A 15,839-nucleotide genomic window follows, 5' to 3' on the forward strand; every position below is an offset into this window, starting at 1 on the left:
AAATGTCTCTCAGGGTGGTGGCATGGAGCAAAGACTGCTCCAGTAGACCACAGTAGACCACAGGGGCATCTTTCCAAGCACAGGGGTGTAAGCTGCCCACACACAGCCCCCTGGCTCAGGGGCAATGGTGGTCCTCTGCAAGGTTGGCCTCTCCCCCAGGGTGTGGCACCACCTACTGGCTGCTCCCTCCAAGGACGGGGGCTCCCCAGGAATAGCTCTCCCTCCAGCCCCAGGCTCCTAGTTCCTCCAAGGAAGCAGCAGAACCCCCCCCCCACTTTCCACAAAAAGACTCATTGCAAAACAAAACCTTCTGCCCAGAGCACCCGAAGCCCAAAGGAGGAGGAGTTAAGCCACCTCCTCATCTCTGAAGCTCCAGGCCCTGCTCCGTGTCCTGTGGGGGCTCCTAAAACCCTGCCAGTCCCATACCCCATGGGGATGTGGACTGGTGACTTCACCCCAGCTCCTCCCACCTCTCTACCCTGCTTGAGATCCACCCTGTGCCTCTCAACCCCAGGTAGGATGCCATGTGGCTGTGTCTTGTGCCAGTACACCCCGAGACACACTCCTTGAGGTGAAAATCACCTGTGTGCCATCTGCACTTGGGAAAAGCAAGGGTCAGGTGCCTTGCCCCTCCCTCCCCTGAATTCTGTGCACTAAACCCTGGGCCACACTGCCCCACCACAGCCTTGGTCCAGGTGGACCTAGCCTGGCACAGTAGGGACAGCATACAGTTTTGCCAAAGAACAGGTGGGGAGCTCATGCCTCCCTTCCCAGGCTTTAGACTCTTGGGGCACTGGTGCACAATGGGAATTACTGCCATGTGCAAAGGAGACGTGGATTCCGCCAGAGGCACGAACCCCAGGTAGAGCCAGACGGCCACTCACTTCCACTCCTTCCCAGGGACGAGCTGGTGTGCAGCAGGGCTGCCCCATTCCTGGTCTGGAGTGGTATACAAGGTTCCCCTGCCCCCACGGATGGCTCTGTACCAGGGCAGGAGCTGCCAGCCAAGCCCTGGGCCTCCCGCACTGCTGGGTCAGGGCTCAGGACCTTTCGCTGGGAACCAGAGTCCCTCGTCCTGGACCCACACCTCCCTCCCTCCCTCCGTGTGTGGCTCCAGGCCGAGGGCAGCAGGCCAGTTCTCTGGGGCTGCCCAATTCCTGGGGAGGCAGCTTCCTGGGGAGGCTCAGTCCCCACCCAGTGTGAGCCCAGGCAGGCAGCCCTGACCCCACACACACAGGGCAGACCTGGGGCCACAGTACTGCCCGCCCCGCCCCCAGACCCATGCCATTCTCTTAGGCTAACAAAGCCAGGCTCCAATGGGCCCTCCACCTCTGTCTCACACTGTCTCATTCTCCATAGTGTCTCACCTGACCACACAGCCTCTGCAACTGGGCCTTTGCAGCTGTCTTTCCCTTTGCTGGGTTGCCCTTTCCTCTCTCTGTCACCTGGTTCACAGTAGCCAGGCCCAGAGATGAACTCATTCAATCTTTATGTCACCCCAGTTCCTACTCTGCAACTGGAGGCCTGGGTTCTAATCCCAGCTCCACCCCTCCACAGCTGTGTGACCTTGGGCAGCTCACTAAACCTCTCTAATCCTAGACTTACTCATCTGAAATAAAAGAGGTAGTAAGAGCAGCTACCTGAAGAGTGGGGAGCTGAGCGTGTCCACAGGCAGAGCACTAAGTGTTGGGCATCCCTGGCACCCCAGACTTTTCACATTGGTACTGCTCAGGGCTGTGATATTGCTTTTGTGTTTAGGGAGTCAGCCCAAGGCCCCCTTCTCAGGAAAACCCCTCTGGCTGTGGCTCTCTCCAATTGTCCCTGTACACCTGTTTGACAGGTCACTCTCTCCAGCCCTCCCACCCCCTGCCCATGCACAGAGGAGGCCAAGGGTCAGAAGCCTTGGGAGGCTGAGCAGGGACCTAAACCCAGGAAGGACAGACAGCTCCAGTCTACGCTGCACGGCACCTGAAGACTCTGAGCACCTACTGTATATCAGGGGTTGCCCATTGTGGGCTGGTTCTACTTGGGAGGTAGCATTCCAAGGTGACAGGGACCTCGGCAGTAGCATCACGGTCCCTGCTCTTCTGTTGTTTTCACAGTTGTTTGTCCCGCCTCCCCGCCACCCCCCAACCGGCGTGTGTGCGCGCACACACACACACACACACACACACACACACACACACAGACACACACACACACACACACACAGAGACACAGACACACACAGACACACACACACACACACACACACACACACACACACACATCCCGTTCCCCCAGAACAGGAACGGCACAGCCCTGGAGGTGTCACGGGAGTGCGATGAAGTCACACTGCATGAACCAGGCCAGGTGAGGATGGAGGCAGAGCGGAGTGAAACCACCATGAGCCAAGGACGCTAGGGGCAGCTGAGGCCTCCCTTAGGACAGCAGCCCTGCCAGCCCTGCAGGCTGATTTTAGACTTCTGGTTTCCAGAAGTGTGAGAACAGTAAATTCCTATTGCTTTTACATCAACGGTTCGAGGCCCAGAGAAGATGGGTGACTTGCCTGGAGTCACATAGCTAGGAACTACAAAGGCAGAGGCCTGACTCCCCTCAGGGCGAGGGCCTTTCAAGGCTGGAGCAAGGATGCTCAAACTGGCTCTGCAGTCCCCAGTTCTGGGGCTGGCACTGTGCACCCCTGCCCCACACCAGCCAAAGGACGGTGGCACAGCTGTCTTGGTCTTGTTCCTCACTCTGGGTCTTCAGCACTAGGCAGGGGGCTCTGGAACATTCCTAGCCTCTCACCCCCACTGGCTGCGGAGAAGAAGCCGCCGGGGGCCGTGTGCACCTGCCTCTCCACCCCCGCCATGGGAACACACAGCTGTCAGCAGCCGCCCTGCTCGTAATTGTCCAGATTGCTGCAATTCACGCAGACGAGCACGCCCGCTGTGCACGGCCCCCAGGGCTCGCTCGCTGCCGTCTCCATGGGCAGGACCCGGGATGAGCTCACGGCCGTCATGGACCCGACCCTGAGGTGGCTGGGGCAGGCCGGCCGGCAGGGCTCCATGCTATGTTCATAGCCATGGCTGCTGGTGAGTCATCCCCTCCTCCTCCTGCCTCCGATCTGCCCTTCCAGAAGGGAGAGAGGGCAGCCGCCTCCTGGCATCCAGGCAACAGCAATGGGGCTGTGGTGACGACACTAGGGAGGGGACACAGAGGCCAAAGGACATCCACGAGGAGGTGCCTCCCCAGGCAAGTTCACAGCCACGGGACCAAGACCCCAGGACCTGGCGTGTGGCTAAAAACCTGTAGACATCAACACGGATGTCCTCCTGTCTACACACAGCAGCCGAAGGGGGCCCGGTGTGCCTGTCCACCGACACACAAGCCACTAAACGAAACGGGGTCGGTCACATGGGCGTGCACTCAGTCAGAAAACGCTACGTGAGAAACCTCCAAAGCACGCCGCGAAGCTGCGCGTTTCACCCCCGCATCCTCAGGGACACAGTCCATTAGCGGTTGCCAGGGCCTGGCGGGGCCCATGGGGCCGGGGAGTGCCGGCTAATGGGTACGGGATTTCCGATAGGAGCAGAAGGTTCTGGAGCTAGACAGCGGTGATGGCTGCAAACACTGTGGATGTAGTTAACGCCACCGGACGACGGTTCACTTCTCAGTGGCGAGGACAGTAAACGACGTCATCTGTCCTTTACGAAGATTAAATAAAGGGAGAGAGACCACACGACTTCAAATAAAGCCTCTTTTCAATTTATGCCAGGCCACACCATGGATACAAGAGACAGAACTGACGGGGTGACCCCTCTGCAAGCTGATGGCACCCGTGCCCACGGGTGGGGGTGACGCCAAGACCTGAGTGTCTCTCTGACCCCCTGAAAACACAGCCGGACCTCCAAGAGGAGCCAAGTGTCACCTCTTTCTCACAGAGGGCCCCAAGGATGCCCAGCCCACAGAGGAGCGTGCTGGGTGGGGGCGGGAGGCACATGCCCAGAAGGCAGTCCTGGGGGAAGGATGGGGTCCAGAAAAGGGGGACTGTGAAAGGGTCCTCCATGTCTGTGGCTGCTCCCGGGCCACCCTAGTCCTGCCACACGTGACCTCTAGCATAAAGGCCATTTGTTCCCACCGAGTATCACACCTGGAGCTTTCTACACAAAGAAGCCGTACACACAGACAGAGCCTCCATTTGGGCAGAGCCCTGAGGACGAGGATCAGGAGGCCCCACACTGAGCTCCAGGACTCTGGGCAATCCCCACCCTTGATATGGGGACAGGGACCAGGACGGGAATAGGCCTCTCAGGGAGGGGGAGGTCAAGGTGACCCAGCACAAAAATCAGGGAGTTCAGTGCCTTCGCCAGCCTCAGGATCACTGTGGTTCTGATGGCCCTGTGCCAAGCACAGGTGAGGGACAGCCAACATGTCTCCCAGACAGGGCAAGGGACAGAGGGACAGAGGGACAGAGGGGAGTTCACACCCACAGCTCTGACTGAGAGCTGCCCATCCTGCAGCCCTCAGCATGGCTTCTTTCAGGGTCCTCACAACCAACCTGGGCACCGTGCCCATTTCACAGACGGGACAAACCGAGGCCCAAAGATGGGTCACCATGCTGAGGAATGAAGGGCTCAGCTGTTCTGGCTCTCATGGACAGGCTGTGGTTTCCAGTGAAGACGTGGTGTTGGCACCAGGGCCCACGCCAATTGCCACCCTAGCCCTGCTTCCAGAGGCCAGGCTTGGGGGTCCTGGATGACCTCAGCCCAGCCCTGCCACACTGCACAACACGAGGTCACCGGCAAGCTGAGAACAGCTTCCACTCTCGACACCAACACTGCCAGCTCCTGCAACCCCCAAACTCAGCCTTCAATACGGGTAGCTCCTAAGCCAACCCAGCAGACCAGACCTGCCATCAGACGTCCAACTGAGACACGTCTCTGGCACCCCAGCATGGGGCCTCTGGGGCTCCACATAGGAGCTACACACTCATGGGAAGACCAAAAGCCCTGTGGGTGTCACTGACCATGTGACCCCCACCTTCGTGGCTGCCAGCAAACTCTGACACCCCAAGGCATTCAGGTTTGCTTCTGTCACCGTTCACAAGGCCCAGAGACGGTGCTGGTCACAAAGGCCACCCAGAGGCCTCTCACTGGCTGCACACACCCCAGCCATGGGGCCGAGCCCAGAAATCACAGCACCTGGACATCACAGGCTGCATCTGGCCATGCAGTCACGCAAACTCATTACTCAGAGGGAAACTGAGGCTCTGAGGAGACGATGAACACCGGAATTACAACCCCTCCCGGGCCTCTCCACAGCCCCCAGCTCAAAGCTGGGCATGTGAACCCCACTTCCAGCACAGAGCTTGGGCGCCCAGGGCCAACCCTAGTGTCACACAGCTGGGTGTGGCCGCACACTCACCTTTCTTGGCTGTCTCCATCTCTTCTTCTGTCCAGCGTGAACTCTCATTCATCTCCATAGAGGCTGGAAAGGAAGACAGATGGTCAGCAGGGCAGTGACATGGCTCTGCCTTCTGAAGGTGGCTCGTCCCTCTGCTGATCCCCAGGGTGTAGCCCACGGCTCTAGCCGCCCACTGGGCTCAGTCCTGTGCTGAGTAGTTCCACGGCCTTCACCACAGTTCCAGACAGCTTGCTGGACTGCGAGGCCGTGCCCCACATCCTTCTAGATGGGGAAACCAAGGCAGTCACGGCCTGGGTCAGCAAGCGCTTTGCTGGGAAGGCAGTGGCCCAGTTGTGACACAGTGACCAAGTGAGGCAGGGACAAGGATATGAGCTTCAAGTGGGCAGGTCCTGGGGACCCAGATCACACTGCGGGGACCACCCTACACCCACCCAGCAGATGCTCACGGCCCACTCCAACTGTGACCATCACAGAGGCCAGGTGTTACCACAACTACCACTCAGCCAGAGCAAGGACGGACCTTCTGGGCTGATTAGAAGGGCTACAGCCTGGCCCTGGGTGGAGCAGAGGCACTACCTTCAAGCCTCTCCAACAGACAGGTCACTTGGAGGTCAGCCTGGCCCTCCTTTTCCAGCGGCTCGGGACCTGGGAGGGGGTGGCTCCACGGCACCTCAACAATGCCACGCACAGAGTATGTGCTCGAAAAAGGCTTGCTGCATAGCGGGCAGTTCCAGCGGGAGCAGGGAACAGTCCCCACCCTGCGGTAGCCTCCCCATCCCTGCTGCCGAACCCCAGACATCTTTGAGATCTTGCCGACTCTCCACTTCCTTCCCACAGGGCCACCAGGGGAGGCTGTGAAAGCGGGAGCTGGAGTGGATCTTGCTGGAAGAGCCTGTGGGAGGCCCAGGCTATTTTCCACCCTGCAGCCCGGAGCCCAGCACTCACCTGGGACCCGAGAGGGCAGTCCACAGAGACCGGGAGTGCTTGCACATTTCTGCAGGAAGCCCTTACCCTGGGCCTCCAGGTATGCTATCGCTAAAGAGCAACTGGCCAATGGGGCTTGGGGCCAATGGAGCTGAGTTCAAATCTTGTTATATCTGCGACCTGAGGAGACATCCCTTCTCTGAGCCCACGTATAAAGAGGTCCAAGCTACCTATCACGGGAAGAGACAGAGGCTGGTGCAGACCCCGGGGAGCAATGAAGCACCCCCTGCACCTGGGGAAGAGCCCTGGCAGCTGGGGCCTGGGGAGGGGGTTCCTGCAAGGGCCCCAAACAGCCTAAATAGCAGCAGACAGGACAGGTGCACACCACTGCCCCTGGTGGCCAAACTGGAGAACTGCAGGAGGGGAAAGGGGATCCTGGGCAGAAAGAGAAACTGAGGTCTGTGAAGGTGAAGATGGGAACCCAGGTGTCCACTAGGGCAGAGGGCAGGCAGGGACAATGACAGTCACGGCCTCCTAAGAAAGGGTGGCTGCTACACGCCTGTAGCCAGATCTGATGTAAATAAAAACACCTGGTAGGGCCTGAAGTGGGCGTGACGGCCAGTCCTGAGCTCCGCCCACACAGCAGGCAGAGCTCTAGGTCATTTACTCTCTTGTCATAGGTGACTTCCCTCTGCAGCTGAGAGTGCTCAGAGAGCTTAAGGAACTGGCCCTAGGTCACACAGTGACCTAGCGCCAAACCGCCCGTCAGCTGCGGTCTATTGACTCAAATTCACGAGACTTTACAAGAGCCTCCCCTGGCGACTCACCCAGCTCAGCGCTCTGTTGCGGGGTGACGGCCTCCTCGTTGTTGGCCTCATTGGCCATGGAGCGGGTGATTCGGCCTTTGCGCCGTCCCTGGCTGTTGGCGGTTTTGCGGCCTTTGGAGGCCACTGCCTCCTTCTCATCGTTGTCCTCTCCGGATGTGTCATCAGTCTTCTCCCTAAGGCCACAGGGGACACAGGGACGGGTCTGCTAGGGCCAAGAAGCCGCAGGTTACTGGTGTAGACCTGGGCTCTTGCGAACCGGAGCAAGAGACAAGGGAGGAGCCTGTGCTGCACGCTGCTGCTGCCGCCATCAGGAGGGCTCCTGCCCACCAGAAGGGGCTTGGTGGGCAGGCAGGCAGCCCCTTGCAGTGCCGTCTTACGTATCAGGAAGAAGGTGGGAGCTATCGACTGCTTTATGCCCCAGGTAGGGAACAGAACGGCAGTTAGCTGTGTGGCTGTTAGATTCACCCAGACAGAGGTGCTTGGTGCTTTTCGGCCGGCACATGGTGCATACACAGGGGGTTCGGGCTGGTGTCTATCTGAAGACCACGTTTACACCCAACAGAGCTGCTCTGGACTGTGAGCCAACTCCAGGGACTGGCCAGGCTGGGGGCCAGCAGTAATCTACGGGGCCACTTTGCTGGCCGCAAAGAACCTCTTTCCGGGGACCCTGCTTTCAGGATTATGGAGGGCTCTGTGTGCGCCTCAGGGAGTCCCAGGCAAGAACAGCTCCTGCCGGTTTAAGCAGGCCTGGCCAGGTGTGGGGCGCCCAGGCGTGGGGCGCGGGACCTCAGAGCTCAGAGCTGGGATGTCTCAGCAGCAGCTCAGGACAGATTTATGGCCTATGCCTCCCCATTCATCTTCCCGAAGGCCCTGGCTGGAGCCGGGAGACAGGAAAGGCAGCCAGATGTTCTCCGGAGCCGCATTCCTGGGCCCATCGCAGGTACCTAGCACTCCGTGCAGCCCCTTCGCCCCCACCTCCAGCTGGCTGTGAGCCAGGCCTTGATCTGCAGGGCTCCCGCTGACACGGGTAATTCTGCAGGTGGGAGCTGCCAGCTGCCTGCACCCGCCATCCCTTCCCCCTTCCCTTCCCTTCCCTTCCCTTCCCTTCCCTTCCCGGAGCTCAGGAGACTGGGAGGGGGTGGCGGGCGGGCGGGCGGGCGGGCGGCAGAGTTCCAAAGTCGCGGTGTGGATTTATTAGCTCAGGAGCAGAGCTCACAGGAGCTATCAGTCTTGGAGGTCTCCAGGGGGTGGCGGGCAGAGGGGAGAGGAGCGGGCAGGGGGGTGAGCAGCTTCCGGGAGGAAGGGGCTGGTGGAGGGAGACGGGCGGAGGGTGCCCACCCCTGCTTGGTGGGCAGCAGGCCAGTGCCAGGCCACGCGGATTCGCGGGCCCTGGTGGGAGCTGAGTGCAGATCCTGGCGGCCTTACTTGAGCTCCTCCTTGTCGTTGTCCACGTCCGGCTTCTCCTCCTCCTTTTCGACCTCCTTCTCCTTCTCCTCCTTCTCCTCCTGGCTGGTCCGTGCCATCTGTTGCTGCTGCTGTTGCTGCTGCTGCTGCTGCCAGGGGAGGCAGAGAGTGGGAGGGGACCGTGAGGCGGGTGACCGGACGCACCTGGGCACCGCAGGGCTGGGCATGGGGGAGGGAGAAATAACGCCATGTGCCCTGCAGAGGCTGGGGCGTCTGGGAAGTCCAGGCACAGCTGGCAGGCCCAGGAGAGGCAGGAGTCAGGGTGAGATGTGAGAAGCACTGGGCTTAGACATCCCCAGGTTTAATTCCTGCCTCATCCACTTGGTGGCTGTGTGCCCCAGGGTGAGAGTCTTAACCTCTCTGTGCTCTAATTTCTTCACCTTTGACAACATGAGAACTCACACAGAGCAGCTGGACATTTAAGTAGGACGCAAGCAGCCCACGCTAAGAGACCACGGTAAAAGAGTGCCCTTGTTAGCCCCATCCCCACCCCGGGCAGGAGCAGTTAGCATCAGGGACCCTGGGGGCCATTCTACATGCCCAGCCCTGCCTGGCCCCTGACAGCACTCAGGCCACCTCTCTAAACCTTCAAGTCTGTAAACTAGGAAGAGGGACCCAGTTCCCCAGAGCTGCCAGGAAGCCCCACACCTGCCCGAGGATGGTGGCAGCCAGGCTGATGGCCTCTCTTGTTGCCTGGGCTAGTTTTTCTCTCCTGCTGCCCCAGAGGGAACAGAACAGGCCATCTCACAGGGCAGATCCAAGAGGCTCAGGCAAAGCCTAGCTCCACGCTCTGCCTGGCTCTGCCATCTCCTGCCCCAGTGGCCCTGGCCTCCCAGGACAGGGAGGTGCCACGACAGGCCAGCCCCTTCCAGCGCTGCTTCCTGGCTTCCTTTTGGGCCCAGCTGATTTCTCTAAAGGCGCACGCTGGTTTTCTTGGCCACCCCAAGGTCCTCCCCACAGGCGGCTGCCAAACCAGACCATCTTCCTAGCCTGCGGGGCCCAGTGGAATGAAAACAAGCCAGGCAAAGCCTCTGTGCGTCTACAGTGTGCAGCCACGCCAATGCTCAAACCCAAACTGAGGGAAAAGAAACCCAGACATAGGCCGGGGGGATGGCCCAGTGGTACAGAGCTTGCCTGGCAAGCTGAGGCCCAGACTCCATCCCTGGTACCACAAAGAAAGAACATCCATTGCTCTTTCCCACCCAGAGCACATGGCTGTCCCAGTCAGGGTTATCAGGCTTCCTCTCATTTAAGACAGCTGCACACGGGGTCCACCCAGGGGCAGCAACAACGGGAAAAAGAGTGAGGGCCTGACTTGTGCAGCAACCATGGGCTCACGAGGCTATAGCTGTGTCCACCCCAGACTCCCCTATAGCTGTCCTCCCTTCCCCCAGAAACCCCACGTCCTGTAAGGGAAGCCAGGACAGCCTCCACGACTGCTGCTTCCTCAGCAGGCTGCACAGTGTCTGTGAACCGGCCTGTGCCCCCAGTCCGCACCGACTAGGGTGGAACCTTCACCCAGCCCAGGGGAGGCTCAGTGCTAGGCACCAGTAGTGATGTCATCCCTTCCCATAGGAGGGCAGCCGCCCCTTCGCCATGGCCTCCTCTTCCCTACACATTAGGGAGCCCCCTCCTCAGCCCAACACCCTATGGCCTGAACCCCATCTCCAAGGAGAGGTGCCCCGCACCCCACTATGGAGGAGAGCAGGGAGAAGCAGCCACGGGCAGCTGGGGGGGGCGACAGAGGGAGGAGGACTGGGAGATGTGCACGCACCAGGGAGGAGGACGCAGGCCCCATCTCACAGCTCCCCGCAAGGCACCGTGTCTCCCCATGAGCCTTCTTGGTCCCCTAAAGCCTGATACAACTCGGGCAGGGTTGACACTGGCCAGCTGTGCCTCTGGGTGGCACCCAGCTGGGGGGGGCTACAGAACTTCACTTTCTGGGTCTCAGGAGGCCCCCTGGCTTGGGCCCCAGGCACCAGCATTTTAGCTGGGGACCAGCAAGCTTGCAAGCTTCCCCAGAAGGGCCAGATGGTAAGAAGTGGATCTCTAAGGCACCTGCTTAGCTCTGCCATGAGGGCGTGAAAGTGGCCCTTACGTGAGTGGGCAAGGCTGTGTGCCAATAAAGCTTTATTTAGAGAAGCAGGTCAGGGGCCAAGTTCTGCCCACCCTGCTATAGACTAGTGCTAGGTACCCTGAGGCCCTGGGATTTCCCTTGGACGGGGCTGGGGTGGGGACCAAGACTCTGCCAAATGGGCAGTCATTTGGGGCTCCTGTCCCACAGAGCACACACAGGACCCTTGCCCCAGCAGAGGTGACACCTTGACCTGCTTGAGGGTTTGGGGTGAATGGGGAACCCCACGATCCCACGTGACTTCCGGCATTCTGACAGGAAGCTGTGCTTCTCAGACTCGGTACTGGTCTGGCGGATAGTGGTCTCTGTGCACCTCCCCAACCCCAGCAGGATAAAGTTGAAGCTGTAAGTGCTCAAATGCACCGTGACCCAAGTGTCTGCATGGTGCCATCCGTGCTCCTATGGTCATTTCTGTGCTTGCATCTCATGAGGGACAGTATGTGCGTTGTGGGTGAGGGGTCAGCCTGTGGGAGGCTTTGTTTACACCTGGGCAATTGGTACCTGCTACAGACTGTCCGCCCCCATCACACTGGCTGTTAGCACACACCTCTGCTCGCTCCCCTGCCTTGACACCACAAGGGACATTCACAAAGCTACCTCTGACCTCCCCGCAGGGCTGGAGCTGGGACCCTGACTGGTCTCTCACTCATTCCTTCACTTGTTCATTTATCCCCAGTGCAGGAAGGGAACCCAGGGCTCCATATGTGCCTGGCAAATGATCTTAGCTGCATCCCAAGCCCCAAGCTCCATTTTTAATCCCAACTCAGATCCTGCCCCACTACCCAGAATGCAATTCACAGTCATCACCGCCTGGTGGTAGAGCCCCTGCTCACCTCACTACCTCCGTGGGATCCTGACATGCCTCATGGAAAGTGTCACAGGTGTTCCTGGCCTCAGGGCCTTCGCACTTGCTGTGCCCTCTGCCCGGGGCACTTTCCTCCAAGTCTGCCTGGCTGGTTCCTTCTTATCACAAAGGTTTGAGCCCAAAGACACCTCCTCAGACAGGCCCTCAGGGTCGGCTCCCTGAAAGCTGCCCTCCCTCACGTAGGCTGCCCCTGAAGGCAGCAGGGGGGCTGACATTCTGTGACCCCCCGCGCCAGCTCAGTGGTTGCATAATTTGTCTGTGTATGGCCACCTCCCTGTGGTGTGACAATGCCAGTGGTCTCCTTTTTCTTGTAATTGGGGAGTCATCTGTGAGAGGCCCCCATCCTCGGGACAGTCTGCGACTCCCCTCCCCTCCTTCTGATCTGTCTGGTGACTGATTGCTCAATCTTGGCAGGGGCTGGAGTCCCACCTCTGGCCCCCTGGAGAGGAACTGATCCCCTGCCTGCTCACATTTTTTCATCTCCTTCCACCTCTCTAGCGTGGTCTGCCCAGGACTGGTGGGAGCTGGCTTTCCCCTGTGAAGGCCATATTCCCTCCTCTTATTCCCTATTCCCTCCTCTTCTTGGCCCCCTAGCCCTGCCCCAACGGTATGGCCACCTCCAGCCACCTGCCCTGGGCATAGCCTCCCCCTAGGCATGGCTGGTGGACCGTGGGGCTGGGGACACTCCTCACTTGGTGCAGAGCTGGGCAGGGAACCAGAGACGCACCTGGCCCTGAATCGGCACCAATACTGCCCAGTCGGGCTCAGCCTGGCAGAGCTGACGCCGCCACCTCCACAGGCCAGAGGCTGAGACCAGACACAAGCACACACCCTCGCCACATGACCCAGGAGTGAAACAACCTGGGGCAATGTGTGCTGGCCTGCCACAGGCCCCACCATCAGCCTTCGAGTGACTCCGTGGGCGCTGGGGCAGCCAGGCGCCAACCACACAGAGGCTACTCCACCGTGTGGGCCCAGCCTGGCTGGTTCTACCCAGAAACCCCTTCTAGTCACCCTGATCTGTGTGCAAGCTGCCCCAAGTTGCCAGTGGACTTCCACAGCCACAAGAACAAGGTCATCTGTCCCTAGGCAGGGATCCAGGAGAGGAGAGACAGAGGAGGCAGTGAGGGGGTGAGGGGGGAAGGTGAGGGAGAGAGGTGAGGGAGCGATGGGGAGGGGGAAGGAGAGATGGGGAGGCAGTGAGGGGGTGAGGGGAGAAGGTGAGGGAGAGAGGAGAGGGAGAGAGGAGAGGGAGAGAGGAGAGGGAGAGAGGAGAGGGAGAGATGGGGGAAAGGAGAGACAGGGAAGGCATCCTCCCATGGGAAGAGATTACCAGGAGACTTGGCTCACCCGGGCCCCCTAGCTGCCCCCTTGTTCATATCCCAATGGCCCTGGGGGGTGGACCGACACTCACCCCCCCTGGCCACACCTCCCTGGCCACCACTGCCACGGACCTGCTGCTGGTCGGTGCTCGGCTCCCCAGCAACGTGCAGCCAGGCTGTCTGCTGCCCAAGCAGTCCTAGGCTCTGGCTTTGCAGTTAAGGGGAGCCAAGTAACACGGCCTTCTGTCCGTGAATCACAAACTATAAACCACAGTGCCGTCACACCTCGCTCCATGACTCACCTCAGGGCAGACGGCGGGGCCGGGGGGCCAGGAGTGGCTGCCAGGGCTGTGGTTGTGCTGGAGCCAACAAGCCACTCTGCCGGCTTGGGGCAGGCCCTCCTGACCGAGCCTGGGGTGGGGGTGAAGGGGATGACTTTCCCTCTGAAAGCACAGAGGAGCTTCTGGAAGGTAGATGGCAGGTGGAACCTGCGCTCTAAATGGCCGGTTACATCCTCACTTCCAGGTGTCTGCAAGGCCAACTCCAGGGAGGGCCAGGCTGAGTAAAGATGGCCATAGGCTGCACAGGACTGAGGACTGAGCCCAGGGAGAGCAATGCCCACCTGTGAAGGGGTTTCATAGCCAGTTTACAGACACGCATGATTTTAGTAATAGTAACAAGCAAAAGAGAGGCTCTGGCAGAGGGTGTGTGTGTGTGTGTGGAGGTGGAGGGGGGCAGGTGAGGAAGGGCCGGCCACCAAGGCCTGGACCTGAGCCAATGCTGCAGGACAGATGCCCAAGTGACAGGGTGACATGTTGCTGCATGCACTGTGGTTAAGTCCTGGGGCAGGCCACGTCTACACCTACACAGTGGGCTCTCCTGGGACGGGCAGGCCAGACAGCTTCTCGGACAGGGACTCGCTACAACACTCAGCTGTCAGCCCTGCAGGCATCAACTCCGCCTAGGATGCAGCTCCAACGCTCCCAGTGGGTGGACAGGGATACAGGGATGTTATGACTGCCTTCTACCTGTCTGCTCCCTGCCCTGGGGCTGATCCCCAGGGCCAAGGTCTTCAGGATGCGCTCCCCCTCCCCCCACCCCGTGCCCCCAGCACTGGGAGCTCATGGGAAACACAGACTTAGCTGGCAGCCTCACCTTCTACAGACCAAGCACAGACTGTGGGAGCAGCAGCAGACCCTTCACTCCTACCCCACGCTCAGGAGGGAGGGCCAGCCCCCCACCCCCTACCGTGCATGTGGGATACAGCCTCGGTGACCACCATTGCCACAGCCCTCCATGGTCCTGAGGGACAGAAGGGCTGGACACTGGGGACGTGCTCAGCCCGGATGTCCCCAGAGTCACTCCTATTGCCAGCACTGGAGGCTGCCCAGCCTCCTCTCTCACACCCACTGCCATCCCACTGGGCAGGGAAGGAAGGGACAGGAGGCCCTGTCTCTCAGCCAGGTGCTGAACCAGCCTGCTTGTCTTCTACAAGGTGGCACATGGGACATGAGCCTGGGAAGGGCAGGAGCCTCTCCCTTGCTGACACTTTGGAAGTCCCTTTCCATATCCACCTCTGCCGTCCTTCCCCAGGACAGTGTGGGGAGTGGAAACAGCTCCCTGGCCTTCACGGAACCTTCCTGACACACCATGGTCTGATTTGTCCCTGAAGGTGGAGTTCAGCAACCCCCACACACAGCAGGCACTCAATGCATGCCCTTGATTTTCAGAGCCGGACAGAGGGGTGACCCCAGGTGACCCACAGCGATGCACACTGGGACAGTAGCAGGAGAGGATGACCAGGATGCATGGCCCCGGGAGGGCTCTCAAGCAGAACAGAACCCCACATGGGCTCAGATGGCTATCCCTCCTGTCCCCCACCCATGGGTGGACAGCACCTCATCCCAGTAGCCCCTCTTCAGGGGGCCCATGCAACACCAGGCCAACCAGAGAAGACCGGAGACTGTATGGTAGGTTAAGGCCAGCTCCATGGCAAGTACTCCCAGAGGGGTGGCCAGGACCCTTCGGCTCCCATAGCCAAGAGTGCTACGAATGTGTCCCCAGCAAGTGCTGCGGAAGCAGCTCTGGCTCCCTGTGCTCCCGTCCCCGTGTGCACTGTGGGGCCTCTGTCCTGAGCTGCTTTCCATGGAGCCCTTGACACTTATAGACAGTGACTGCGAAACACTGCTGTCATTTTCACCATCACCATGGTCACCACTACCAGAGTGGACAGGCATCCCAGTCCCCTCCACGCCACAGGGCCAGGCACTCCTGAGACCCCACGGCTGGCATACCCACACTCCCCGCCTGGCATCTACTTGACTTTGTCTCTTGGCCTAGAAGATTCCTAAATGCCCTTTCCCTTTCTCAAGCTGCAGCCAAGCCTCTGGGTTCATATCGCTCTGTGCCACAAGAGTCACACGTCTGTCAGAGGGCGAGCAGGCTGGCCATCTGTGGCTGCATAAAACCGGATGAAGAAACCCTAGCCACAGACCAAATGCAACCACCCTTTGAGGATCTGGGGGGTCAGGACAGGGCTCTGTCCTGGTGGGACTACAGAGGGTGGTTTATCCTGCAGCTTTCCGCCTTGCATTTCCCTTGCTTCCTGGGACAGCACACCCCTCTCTCCCCCTTACAAGTGAAGGCCCAAGGGGGCGTGCCCCTCTTCTCTGTCTTCCGAATACCAACCACTCAGGACGCCCTGCAAACGTGTGCTGCCAGCCCCAAGCCTCTGTTGCATTTCTGAACTTTTTTTTTTTTTTTTGCAGGACTGGGTTTGAACTCAGGGCCTTCACCTTAAGCCACTCCATCAGCCCTTTTTTGTGAAGGGGTTTTCATGATAGGACCTCACGGAACTGTTTTCCCAGGCTGGCTTTGAACAGCGATCCTCCTGATCT

The 15,839-nt window shown here is 59.8% G+C and overlaps 1 protein-coding gene and 1 long non-coding RNA gene across 25 annotated transcripts in view; one reads left to right on the forward strand and one right to left on the reverse strand.

The window, feature by feature from the left end:
• Positions 1-15,839, reverse strand: part of Ncor2 (nuclear receptor corepressor 2) — a 162,824-nt gene that overhangs the window by 46,100 nt on the left and 100,885 nt on the right. For 23 of the 24 annotated variants that reach the window (XM_074060784.1, XM_074060796.1, XM_074060795.1 and 20 more), the window contains 3 exons: positions 8,583-8,710; positions 7,158-7,330; positions 5,407-5,469 (listed from right to left, as the gene is read on the reverse strand). In XM_074060784.1, the coding sequence (XP_073916885.1) occupies positions 5,407-5,469; positions 7,158-7,330; positions 8,583-8,710 (364 nt within the window). The remainder of the gene's footprint in view (positions 1-5,406; positions 5,470-7,157; positions 7,331-8,582; positions 8,711-15,839) is intronic. The other variant, XM_074060783.1, reaches the window with a different exon arrangement.
• Positions 7,879-15,747, forward strand: LOC141418805 (uncharacterized). The gene is made up of 3 exons (XR_012443451.1): positions 7,879-8,097; positions 14,673-14,912; positions 15,315-15,747. It is a non-coding gene; the product is annotated as an uncharacterized lncRNA (long non-coding RNA).

This window comes from Castor canadensis, chromosome 18 (genome assembly GCF_047511655.1).
Source record: "Castor canadensis chromosome 18, mCasCan1.hap1v2, whole genome shotgun sequence".
NCBI lineage: Eukaryota > Metazoa > Chordata > Mammalia > Rodentia > Castoridae > Castor > Castor canadensis.